General features: G+C 39.6%; 1 protein-coding gene across 1 annotated transcript; it reads left to right on the plus strand.

The window, feature by feature from the left end:
* The first annotated feature begins 530 nt into the window (after positions 1 to 530).
* Positions 531 to 3,511, plus strand: NCBP2L (nuclear cap binding protein subunit 2 like). Its single transcript, XM_082681162.1, has 2 exons — positions 531 to 621; positions 2,921 to 3,511. The coding sequence occupies exon 2, from the start codon at positions 2,993 to 2,995 to the stop codon at positions 3,500 to 3,502; it is 510 nt and encodes a 169-aa protein (XP_082537288.1). The 5' UTR covers positions 531 to 621; positions 2,921 to 2,992; the 3' UTR covers positions 3,503 to 3,511.
* Positions 3,512 to 12,063: the final 8,552 nt, after the last annotated feature.

Raw genomic sequence — 12,063 nt, forward strand, 5'->3', positions numbered from 1 at the left:
ACTCTGTCCTTTTGCCCTGTGTTGAATCTAAAAAGTATTACTTCACATTTATCCCTAAGTACTATCCATCACCTTGTCAGTTTGGGTTCAATCATCCAAGACTGCCCAGATCTGTTCAAAGTCCCTCCTAACTCTGTGTCATCAGCAGATTTGATATGTACTTATTCTGGGTCACTAAATCACAGAATTGGAATAATTTGTCTAGTGCCTGCTGTTTATTGAACACCTACAGTGTGTTAAGCACTGTGCAAGGTGTTTTCCCCTATGACCTTGTCACAGCATTTGCTTCAAGGTACGTGTTTTTATCTCCCGTTTACAGATGAGGAGATTGAAATCAGTGTGGTTAAGTACTTTGCCTAGGGTCATGTTGCTAATAAGTGGTAAAGCTGAGATTTGAACTGAGGTCTTTTTTTTTTTTTTGCGGTACGCGGGCCTCTCACTGTTGTGGCCTCTCCCGTTGCAGAGCACAGGCTCCGGACGCGCAGGCTCAGCAGCCATGGCTCACGGGCCCAGCCACTCCGCGGCACGTGGGATCCTCCCGGACCAGGGCACGAACCCGCATCCCTCGCATCGGCAGGCGGACTCTCAACCACTGCGCCACCAGGGAAGCCCTGAACTGAGGTCTTTTGACTTCAAAATTTATACTTGCTTCATAACACTACACTGGTTAAAAGGGGTGTCTACATTGCCCGACTACCGGGCAAGGGGTTCTCCAAGGCTGGCTTGAACTCCTCGGTGCCTAGTGTTCATTGCTCCCCAAGGCAGCCCATTCCAACTTTGGACTGCTCTGACCATTTCAAAAGCTCTTATTTGTAGGAAGCCAAAATTATAAATGAGCTGAACAAGACACAGCCAAGAATAGAGCTTTTTGGCTCACTCCTAGAACTTCCCTTCTAGTCTGACACCAAATCATTCGTTTGTTCAATCAGTTACAGACTCATTTCAACAAATAGCTGGAGCACCCAGCCTATATTCTGCCATCTCGTCTGCAATGAAATTATGGGAAACTTTGTCTAATGCCTGGATGAAATGAAATCCACTATAGCTATCACATTCTCTGATCTGCCAATCTAGTAACCAGGTCACAAAAGGAAAAAAAAAGGAAATGAAGTCTGGGAGGGATATTTGTTTTTTAACGGGGCAATTTGTCAATGACTCAAAGTAATGAGTTTCTAGCAGCAGACTTTCAGACACCATTGACAGGCTGTCAGGAAGATGATTTTGGGGCAGTGGTCTTCCTACTAAGTAGGAAGGGCCCCCCATTTTCATTGCTTTGAATTGTACAGCACCTGGTTTTATTTAGGCTCCCATTTCCGGCTTCTATGCTTTTATTTTTCTTTGTGTTCTACCCTTGCACATGTTTTCTCTATCTGGCTCTTTCCCTAAATTTCTACACCCTCCCCCCAAACACACACACACACACGCACACGCACACGCACACACACACACACCCTCCTTGTCATTTGAGAATCAGTGCACGCAGCCCTTCCTCTGGACACCTTCTCTGGTGCCTCCGAACTGGGACTGTTTCTCCTCCTGTGTGATGTAATGGAAAGTGCACGAAATATCCATCGCAAAGTAGATGCCCAATAAATGTTAGTTTCCTTCTCCCTTTCCCCAGGTATTTTGCTAAAATAGTATTGATCACACCATATCATGTTTTCTTGTTTACTTGTCTGGCTTCATCAGTCAATTCTGAATTCATGTGTTCTATCATTCAACACATATTTATTGCATGTCTACTGTATGTGCAAGTCATTGTTCATGCTAGGTGCTGTGGATACAATAATTTCTGAAAATCATACTTTCACTGTATCTTTTTCATTTTTGCATTTATAGCACTTAGCATAGTGCCTGGCAAATAAAGATTGCTCATTATAGGTTTGTTAAGAGAATGCATTTCCTCAGAAGAGTTTCTCAGAAGTGTGGTCCTTGGACTACTTGCATCTGGATCACCGAAGGGTGCAGGTTAAATGTTAAATGTCAGTTCCCAGATCTTGCTCTAGATCTGCTGAGTCAGATTCTCTTAAGGGTGGGCTTCAAGAAGCTGCATTTCAGTCTAGCTCTGCAGGTATTTCTTTCACACTAAAATTTGGGAACCATTGCAAAATAGGAGTCGGGGAGGGGGGAGAACTAATGCATATTTTTTAAAAGTGTAGCTAAAAGCAGTTGAATCATTTTTAATGCCTCCGACTACAGTAGGAAAATTTAGTAAAGGGGGAAAAGGGCATTCATTAAAATTATCTGGGAAGGTTTTTTAAGTAGACTTGGAATATTCAAATAATTAAATAAAAGTCTAAGATGATGAGTGGAATTATTGCTAGTAAAATCTAATCTTAATTTAGGTCAGATTTATGATGCCAGAGAGTTCTTATTTTTATAGAGCTTCTTGTGTACTTGATAGTACATAGGGATTCTGCCTAACTTAACAACACAATATATTGATTTCCATATTATAGACTTGAATCACAAATTTATTATTTTAAATCATAAAAGAGTATGCCACAACTGTATTTGCGCTTTGACCCTGATTATGTATGTGTTTTATCTGATGCCTAGTCCTTGATCAGGATGATACTAGTGCTCATTCTCCATGAAAATTTGATCCATTTTACTGTTTTATGCCGTATTTTCCGAGAGCATACTGTTATTAAATGTGTTCTTTGGTAATAGATGAGGTATGTAAGATCTGAGTCAACCAAAGGTAGCGTAACTTCCCTTTCAGGAAGACTTGCAAAATTGGATTTTATGACCATGTTCCTGGGGCTTTTGGAACTTTCTATTTTTGGTTTGCCTTGATGTGATCCTCATGGTCAAGAGCTGAGATGTCTATGCATCTGGGCACAAACCTCTTAAATATACACAGGTTTGTATTTCAGTTTCCCTCCTTGTAACTTTACTTTTGTTAAATTCAATCTAGGGTTTCTTTGGTGGTGATACTGCTGCTAAGCTGGATCGGGAACTGCTGCCCTCACAGCACCCACCGGGCACTATGTCCAAGGACCTGAGAATTCTGTACAGCGACTCCTCCCTGGAACTGAGCGAGTACCAGGGCCAGCTGTTTAGTAGCAACGACAATGAGCGTGAAAAATTACTGATGGAAAGCTCCACACTGTATGTGGGGAATCTTTCCTTTCATACAACCGAAGAGCAAATATTTGAGCTCTTTAGTAGATGTGGTGATGTCAAGAATGTTTTTATGGGCCTGGATAAAATAAAGAAAATGGCACGTGGTTTCTGTTTTGTAGAACACCATAACAGAGCTGATGCCAAAAATGCCATGCGATTCCTAAATGCGACCCACCTAGATGACCATATTGTCCACATAGCTTGGGATCTAGGCTTTAGAGAGGGCAGACAATATGGCCATGGCCAATCTGGGAGCCAGGTAAAAGATGAATTTTGTGAAGAGGAGGCTTTGGAAAACAGCCTCAGGTCCATGGTAGGAGAGGAATCCACCAGAGAAAAACCTGCAACTGTAGCCCCTCAAAAAATATATTAAAGAAAAATACCAGGCCAGCAAATAGCCCATTTCATAACAAATCTAAATTACTTTATTTGCTGGGCAGAAACCCTTTTGCTGTATCTTTCTCTCTGAAATGTTATTAAATGGTGCGAACCAAAATAGTCTCTTGTTCTTGTCTTAATTTTGAAGCTGGTTGTCAGATTACCAGTTTGATCATCAGATGGTCAGAAGTGAAGTGTTCTTCAGGAATAAATTAGGTACGTTAGATATGAGTCATGAAAAGCACAACTTCCCTTTCAGGAAGCGTCAGTTGGATTTTATGACCATGTTCCCAGGGCCTGAAATGATCATTGTTTTAGACTTTGCATAAAATAAAGTCAAAGAATTGGAAAACTTTAAAAAATTATTAAAAGAATACAAGCACATTATTTTAAAATATTAAAAAATCCAGAAGAGTCTATAATGAAAGCAAAAATCCTCCTGCCCCACCTCTTCCTACCCCAGGCCTATTCCCTGGGTAATAACTTTCAATTATTTTAGCAGGTTGTTTTGGTTTCTTTCCTGGTAGTTTCCTCCATATTTCTAAATAACATGACTGCTTATACTGTTTATTTTAATTTTAAATGTCATCTACTCACTCCCTGCTTTCATAGATGAGAATTTAGCTCACTTACACCCCCACTGGCACTTCTCTTCTCTCAATCCTCTCAATATAGTTTACAACACTTTACTTACATTTTCTATTGTTACATCACATAGGTTAGGTTATGCTGCAGTAAAAAACAACCCCAAAAGCCTTAGTGGCTTAAAAATCACTAAAGTCTGCTCCTCACACTACATTTCCATTGCTGATTGCCATGATCATGTTCCTTCTGGGGCCCAGAAATCTTATCTACTATCAGTAGTGTGAATCAGTTATGGTAATTCCCTCTTTCTTGCTGGTGATTGGTTTGGGAATCCACGCTTAAGCCAATCAGAGGTTTACAATCCCGTGAGATTAGTTATTAATAAGGTCATAGGTGGACAATGACCAGTGGGGTCCCCAGTAAGACAGAAATGAAAGATTTTTAATTTACGTTTGAAGGAGCGGTTGTCTCTCTCCTTCCCACTGGATGTGAATAAATATGTGTAAAATGATTGCTACAAGCAGCCTTCTTACAACCACAAGAGAAAAAATCCCTAGGATGAATTGGACTCTTTAGAAGGTGGGAAGAAGGACCAAAGAAACTGTGTCCTTCACAAAATTATCCAGCTGCCGAATCAACTAACCTTGTAGCACACACTACATCTGGATGTCCTATTATGTAAGAAAATACATTATTTTATCCTGTAAACCAGCTTGTTTACATGCATCTGAAAGTACTCTGATACCAAATACTTTTTCTTAATTTCATTCTTGTACAAAGAATTTAAATTGCACTCTCATGACCCCAAACTTACCTCTGCAGGGTTCATCACCTTTCATCTGGAAAGTTAGATAAAATCACCTTCTTACTCCTGACTCCTTCACCCTGTGACCTGAGGTTAACCTCTCCATTCAGTAACATTCTTTCCTGAGTAGAGGAGGAAAGGGAATGTCAATTTTTATAACTATTATGTTCCGGGAAATTTGCTAGAGGCTTTAAAACACAATTTCATTTACTCTTAACAGCTCTGTGCCCTTTACATAGATGAGAAAACTGAAGATCAGAGAGGTAAGGGCATCAACTAGTAAGTGGCAGAGCTGGGGTTCAAACCAAGGCATCCATGTCAATGATGGTGCCCTTAATCAAGGTACTCTATTATCTCTTTCCCTTATCTTCAGTCAGGCCAGGAGGTGGAAACCTCTCGTTGAGTTTCCTCTTTCTCAGGAAATTATCCCACTGACTACATCATATCTGAGCTCTCTCTCCCTCAAGCAAGCTTCTCAAGTGTGATCACCTTTCGGCCTTGACGTGGAGGATCACTCAGACTCCACCCAGCCATATTTATCTTTACTCTCTGGGAGAAACAGGAGTACCCGACATGCATTTCTGGCCAATTTAGCTTACTCTGCATACAGCAATGGAGTTTACTAACTTTTTAGCATCCCCTCTCTGTAACTTCCCTAAAACATAAAAAGAGATTTTTCAAGTCATGTGATTAAAATTTTGTTTTTATCACAGGATGTTTGTGGAGGAGTACCTTGGCATATCTCCCAACCACTCTTCATATTGGCTACCCACTTACCCTGCTCTCAAGGATGTCTTTAAGGATTTAACAATGTCCTATGAAGCATACTGTTGGTTACTTTAAAGGAACTTTCATACTGTATGGCTAGAGGACTCCTCCAGTAGTTCTTACAATATAACATATTCTTTAAAATCATGCTGAATAGGGGCTTCCCTAGTGGCACAGTGGTTAAGAATCCACCTGTCAATGCAGGGGACACGGGTTCAAGCCCTGCTCCAGGAAGATCCCACATGCCATGGAGCAACTAAGCCCGTGTGCCACAACTACTGAGCCCAGCTGCCACAACTACTGAAGCTCGCATGCCTAGAGCCCGTGCTCCACAACAAGAGAAGCCACCGCAATGAGAAGCCCACACACCACAACGAAGAGTAGCCCCTGCTCGCCACAACTTCACCGCGTGCAGCAACGAAGACCCAATGCAGCCAAAAATAAATTTAAAAATAAAATAAATAAATTTATTAAAAAATCATGCTGAATAAATCAACAGAATAAAGGATAAAAATCACATGATCAAACTTCAATAGATGCAGAAAAAACATTTGAAAAAATTCAATACGCTTTTCATGATAAAAATGCTCAACATAGTAGGAATAGAACAGGACTTCCTCACTCTGATAAAGGACATCTATGAAAACCCCACAGCTAACATACTCAATGATGAAAGACTGAAAGCTTTCCCCCTAAGATCAGGAACAATAGACTTTTATTCAATATTGTTCTGGAGGTTTTAAGCTAAGATAATTAGGCAAGAAAATGAAATAAAAGACATTCATATTTAAAAGGAATAAGTAAAATATCTTTACTTGCAGGTTGCAAGAGAAAATCTTAAGGGGTCCACAAAACAGAGAACTACTAGAGCTAATAATTCAGCAAAGTTGCAGGAGATAAAAATCAATATACAAAAATCAATTTCACGTCTATGAACTAGCAATAAAAAGTCCAAAATGAAATTAAGAAAGCAATTCCATTTAAAATAGCATCAAAAAGAATAAAATACTTAGGAAAAAATGCAAAACAAGAGTGCCAAATTTATACTCTGAAAACTACAAAATATTGTTGAAATTGAAGAAAACTTAAAGAAATGGAAAAATATATCCCATGTTCATGGATTGGAAGACTTATTAATATTGTTAAGAGGACAATACCTCCCAAATTGATCAATTGTTTCAGTGCAATTCCTATCAAAATCCCAGCTGGCTTTTTTTTTTTTTTTTGAGAAGTTGACAGGTTCATCCAAGAGTTCATATGAAAATGTAATAGAATAGCCAAAACAATCTTGAAAAAGAAGAACCAAGTTGGAAGGCTCACACTTCCTGATTTCAAAACATACTACAAAGCTACTGTAAACAAGACAGTGGTGTACTGGCCTAAGGATAGACATATAGATCAATGGAACAGAATTGGGAGTCCAGAAGTAAACCCTCACATTTACAGCCAAATTATTTTTGACAAGGGTACCAACACAATTCAATGGGGAAAGAATAGCCTTTAAAGCAAATGGTACTGGGACAGCTTTAAACGGATATCCACATGCAAAAGAGTAAGGCTGGACACCTACCACACAGCATATACAAAAATTAATTCAAAATGGATTAAATAACTAAAGATAAGAGCTAAAACTATAAAACTCTTAGAAGAAAACATAAACATAAATCTTTAAGACCTTGGGATAGGCAATGGTTTCTTAGATATGGCACCAAAAGCCAAAGAAGAAATAGATAATTGGATATCAACAAAAATTTAAAATTTTGTGCTTCAAAGGACAGCACCAAGAAAGTAGAAAGACAATCCACAGAATGGGAGAAACATTTTGTAAACCATATATCTGATAAGGAACTTGTATCTAGAATATATGAAGAATTCTTACAATTCAACAAAAAAAGACAAACAACCTAAGTAAAAATGGGCAAAGGATCTGAATAGACATTTCTTCAAAGAAGAAATACCTATGGTCAATAAGCACATGAAAAGATACTCAGTGTCTTTAGCAATCAAGGAAATGCAAACCAAAACCACAATGAGATGCTACTTCACAAACAGTAGGATGGCTATAACCAAAAAGTCAGATTCTAATAACAAGTGTTGGTGAGGATATAGAGAAACAGGAACACTTATACATTGCTGATGGGAATATGACTTGGCATGGCTGCTTTGGAAATAGTCTGGCAGTACCTTGAAATGTTAAGCAAAGGGTTGCCAAATGACCCAGCAATTCTTCTCCTAGGTACATACCCAAGAGAAATGAAAACATATGCCCACAAAAAAACTTGTACACATATGTTCATAGCACCATAATTTATTAGAGGCAAAAAGTGGAAACAACTCAACCGTCCATCTACTAATGAATGGATAGATAAAATGTGGTATATCCATGCAATAAAATATTATTTGGCCATGAAAAGAAATGAAGTACTGATACATGCTATAATATGGATGAACTTTGAAAACATTATGCTGAGAGGCACCAGTCAAAAAGGACCACTTATATGAAATGTCCACTGTAGGTAAATCCACAGAGACAGAAAGCAGATTAATAGTTGCCAGGATCCAGGGAGGTGTGGGGCAATGATTGCTATTTGGTATGAGATTTCTTTTTGGGGTAGTGAAAATGTTCCACACTGATTGTAGTGATGGTTGCACAACTCTATGAATATACTAAAGCCTTTAAATGGGTGAATTGTGTGGTATGTGACATGTCTCAATAAAACTGTTTAAAAAATCACACTGAATAAAAAGTTTGTTGGGGGCTTCCCTGGTGGCGCAGTGGTTAAGAATCCGCCTGCCAATGCAGGGGACATGGGTTTGATCCCTGGTCCAGGAAGATCCCACATGCCGCGGAGCAACTAAGCCCGTGTGCCACAACTACTGAGCCCTCATGCCACAACTACTGAAGCCCACGCACCTAGAGACCGTGCTCCATAACAAGAGAAACCACCGCAATGAGAAGCCCGTGCACTACAACTAAGAGTAGCCCCCGCTCACCACAACTAGAGAGAAAGCCCTCACACGGCAATGAAGACCCAGTGCAGCCAAAAATAAATAAATATATTAAAAAAAAAAGTTTGTTGGATATGGGCAGATATAGGGGGAGACAGGCTATTTTATCTGTGTATATCCTGGTGATATTGAAGTCTTCTTCAATTAAAAATTTATTGTATAAGACTTACCTTCCCTACAACCCTACTTTCACCCCCAATTCATCTTCTTTCAATTTGTTTTCTTTGATGGGTTTTTCTATGGTGCTAGCACCACCAACACTTTCCTTTGTGGGGAGGGGGGATATATATTTAGTCAGACATTTGGATTTGTTCCTGTATTCTCTTTGTCCTGATAAGGATAGGGCACTGGACCAATTTCTGATCTCAATCTAGGGATAACTGGAAATGATATATAATGCTACCTTTGAATCACTTCCTCCCTGAAAGACACTTTCTCTGTCCTCTTGAGGCTCTTGGATTTTTTATTTTTGCAACTGGACAGTGAGATTTTCATCTTCACCAATTTTCCAGACCAAAAAAGAAATCCCCCTGGAACTTTAACTAGCTGTCTCCAGTGGGTGTAAATTGGGCACAAGGTACAAAATAATGAACTGAGAATGGCCTTGTATCTCACCTCATAGGATCTCACATCTCATCTCATAGGATTCCCCCAAAACTCCCTTACTGAGATAATCCATGCTTTTCTCTAATAAAGTTCACTGTTTTATTATGTATGTTCTTTTGCTGGTGGGCAGATAAGACCTGCAGATAACAACTTATTCAAGGTTTACCAAGAAATCAGGGAAATGAAAAGGAGGGAAAACATTTTATAATGAGTTATAAATTTCTAATGAGTTATAAATTCTTTAATAGTCTTATAGTAGATTTCTAATTATTTTGAAAAACTGTGGTTTCACTATGTTTTTGTTTTTGTTTTTTGGTTTCACTATTTTTGAACTCATATTCATTAAATAATTATTGAGTGCCTACTATATGCCAGCAAGTCTGTAGGTTCTGGGAATACAACAATGAACAAGATGGACAAAAATTCCTGCCTTCATGGATCTTGTATTCTAAAAGGAGGAGACATAATAAATACATACAATATATATGTTGGTTGGTGATAAGTACTATGGTGTTAAAATAAAACACTACTTAGTGAATGAGCAGGTAGGATTGCAATTTAATATAGAGTGGTCAGGAAAGGCCTCACTCAGAAAGTGTCACTTGATCAAAAATCTTTAAGAGGTGAAGGAGCTAACCATTTGGATAATTGAGTGTGGTAGATTGTATGACTGTAATAATCTCTCTCATGCAGCATGCCCTTTTTGTAATGTGACTTTGCTACTCCTCCTATCAAGAAGTGGAGTTTCCCCTCTTCTTCTTGAATCTGGGCTGCTCCTGTAACTTGCTTTGACTAATAGAATGGAACAGGAATGATTTGTAAAATTATCTATGCTAGACCTTAAGAGGTTTTGCAGCTTCTGTTTTTACCCTCTTAGAACGTGGCTGCTACATAGAGAAATCCAAGCTCTCTTGATGTAGAAAGAGGCCACAAGAAGAATTAAAGTGCCCCAGTTGACAGCGAGCACGAAGGCTCCATTCTTGTGAGTGGGGCCAGACCTAGTCAAGCTGCCCCATCCAATACCATGTGGAGCAGAGATGAGCCATCCCCACTGAACTCTGCCCAAAGAGGAGACAGACAAAAAAAGGTAAGTAAGTAGAATAATTATAAAGTATAGTAAGTTCTACAAAGTAAACAAACAAGAGGCTAAGAAGGAGAATAATATAAGGGACCTAATTTATTTAGAAGGATTGGCCAGGGAAGGCGTATCTAAGGAAATGGCATTTGAGTTCAGACATAAAGGATGTAAAGGAATGGTGGTAAGAGTATACTAGGCAGAGGGAAAAGCGAGTGCAAAAACCCAGTCTCGAAAGAGAGCTTAGGTGTTTCAAGCACTTTTTAAAGAAGACAAGGGGGGCTAAAACAAGGGAGATGATTCCAGGGAAACAGACAGAGATTTGATTATACAAGGTCCAGCAGTTGATAAAGAATTTGTATTTTTCCCTAGGTGAACTAAAGGGTTCTAAGCTGTGTAGTGACATGATCTTTCATTTTAAAAGGGTCACTTTTGCTGCTGTGGGAGAATGGATTAGAGGGGTCAAGAATGCAAGTAGAGAAATTAGGTCCTATTGCAATCCAGACTTGAGTGGAAAGTAGTCCCGTTAGAGTGATGACAATGAAGATGGAGAAGTGTGACTAGCTTTAAGATATGTTTTGAAGATACAGCCTGCTGGGCAGTGAGGACAGGATACGGGAAAAGGAAGAATCAAAGATGACACATCGATTTCTGGCTTAGGAAATAGGATTGATGGTAGTGCTCACTACTGAACGTAAGGAGATGATTAGGGGACTCCAGACTTCAGTTTTGAATACATAAAGTGTGCTATATTTGTGAGATATCTTTATATAGGTGTCAAGTGGACAACCGGAACTCAGAGGAGAACTCTGATTGAAAGATTTAAATTTGGGGGTCATCAAAATAAAATACGGTATTTAAATCTATGGGAATGGCTGAGATCACCCATTGAGAGAACATAGAGTAAAAACAGAAGAGAGTATAAGACAGATCACTGAAGAATACCAATATTTTAAAATTAGCTAAAGGAGGAGCAGATAGTTAAGCAGAATGAGTAGTGGCTAAGCAGTTAGGGGGAAAATCATGGGAGAATGGTGTCAAGAAAGGCAAGAGAGACTGAATGCTTCCTCTCCCATTCCTCAGAATAGCTATTTTGACCCTATACTATGTACTTTCCTCCTTGCACTGCGTAGATGACTTTGCCTCCTACTCACAAAGAATATAGGCCATCAGGAAGGATATCTCTCTCACCAACTCCTTACGTACAAACTTACCTAGGTATGCACAGTCCCATGTTTTCTTTCTTTCTTTTTTTTAAAATTAATTAATTAATTTTATTTATTTATTTTTGGCTGCGTTGGGTCTTCCTTGCTGCGTGCATGCTTTCTCTAGTTGTGGCGAGTGGGGGCTACTCTTTGTTGTGGTGCATGGGCTTCTCATTGCGGTGGCTTCTCTTGTTGTGAAGCACGGGCTCTAGGCGCACGGGCTCCGTAGTCGTCGTTCACAGGCTCCAGAGCGCAGGCTCAGTAGTTGTGGTGCACGGGCTTCGTTGCTCCGCGGCATGTGGGAACTTCCCGGACCAGGGCTCGAACCCGTGTCCCCCGCATTGGCAGGTGGATTCTTAACCACTGCGCCACCATGTTTTCTTCCTTCTTAAGTGCAAATCTATCTACTCTCCTGTCTAAGGCTAATGCTCCAACGATGTGGAACTGCACCAATGTGCCCCATGCCAGCGATATCCCCTCTCTCCTGTATCTTTACCCTATTT

Source organism: Grampus griseus (assembly GCF_964374135.1).
Source record: "Grampus griseus genome assembly, chromosome: X".
Lineage (NCBI taxonomy): Eukaryota > Metazoa > Chordata > Mammalia > Artiodactyla > Delphinidae > Grampus > Grampus griseus.

Bases quoted from the DNA above. Each gene is read 5' to 3' on its own strand.
- NCBP2L (XM_082681162.1), top strand. From the start codon at position 2,993: ATGTCCAAGGACCTGAGAATTCTGTACAGCGACTCCTCCCTGGAACTG.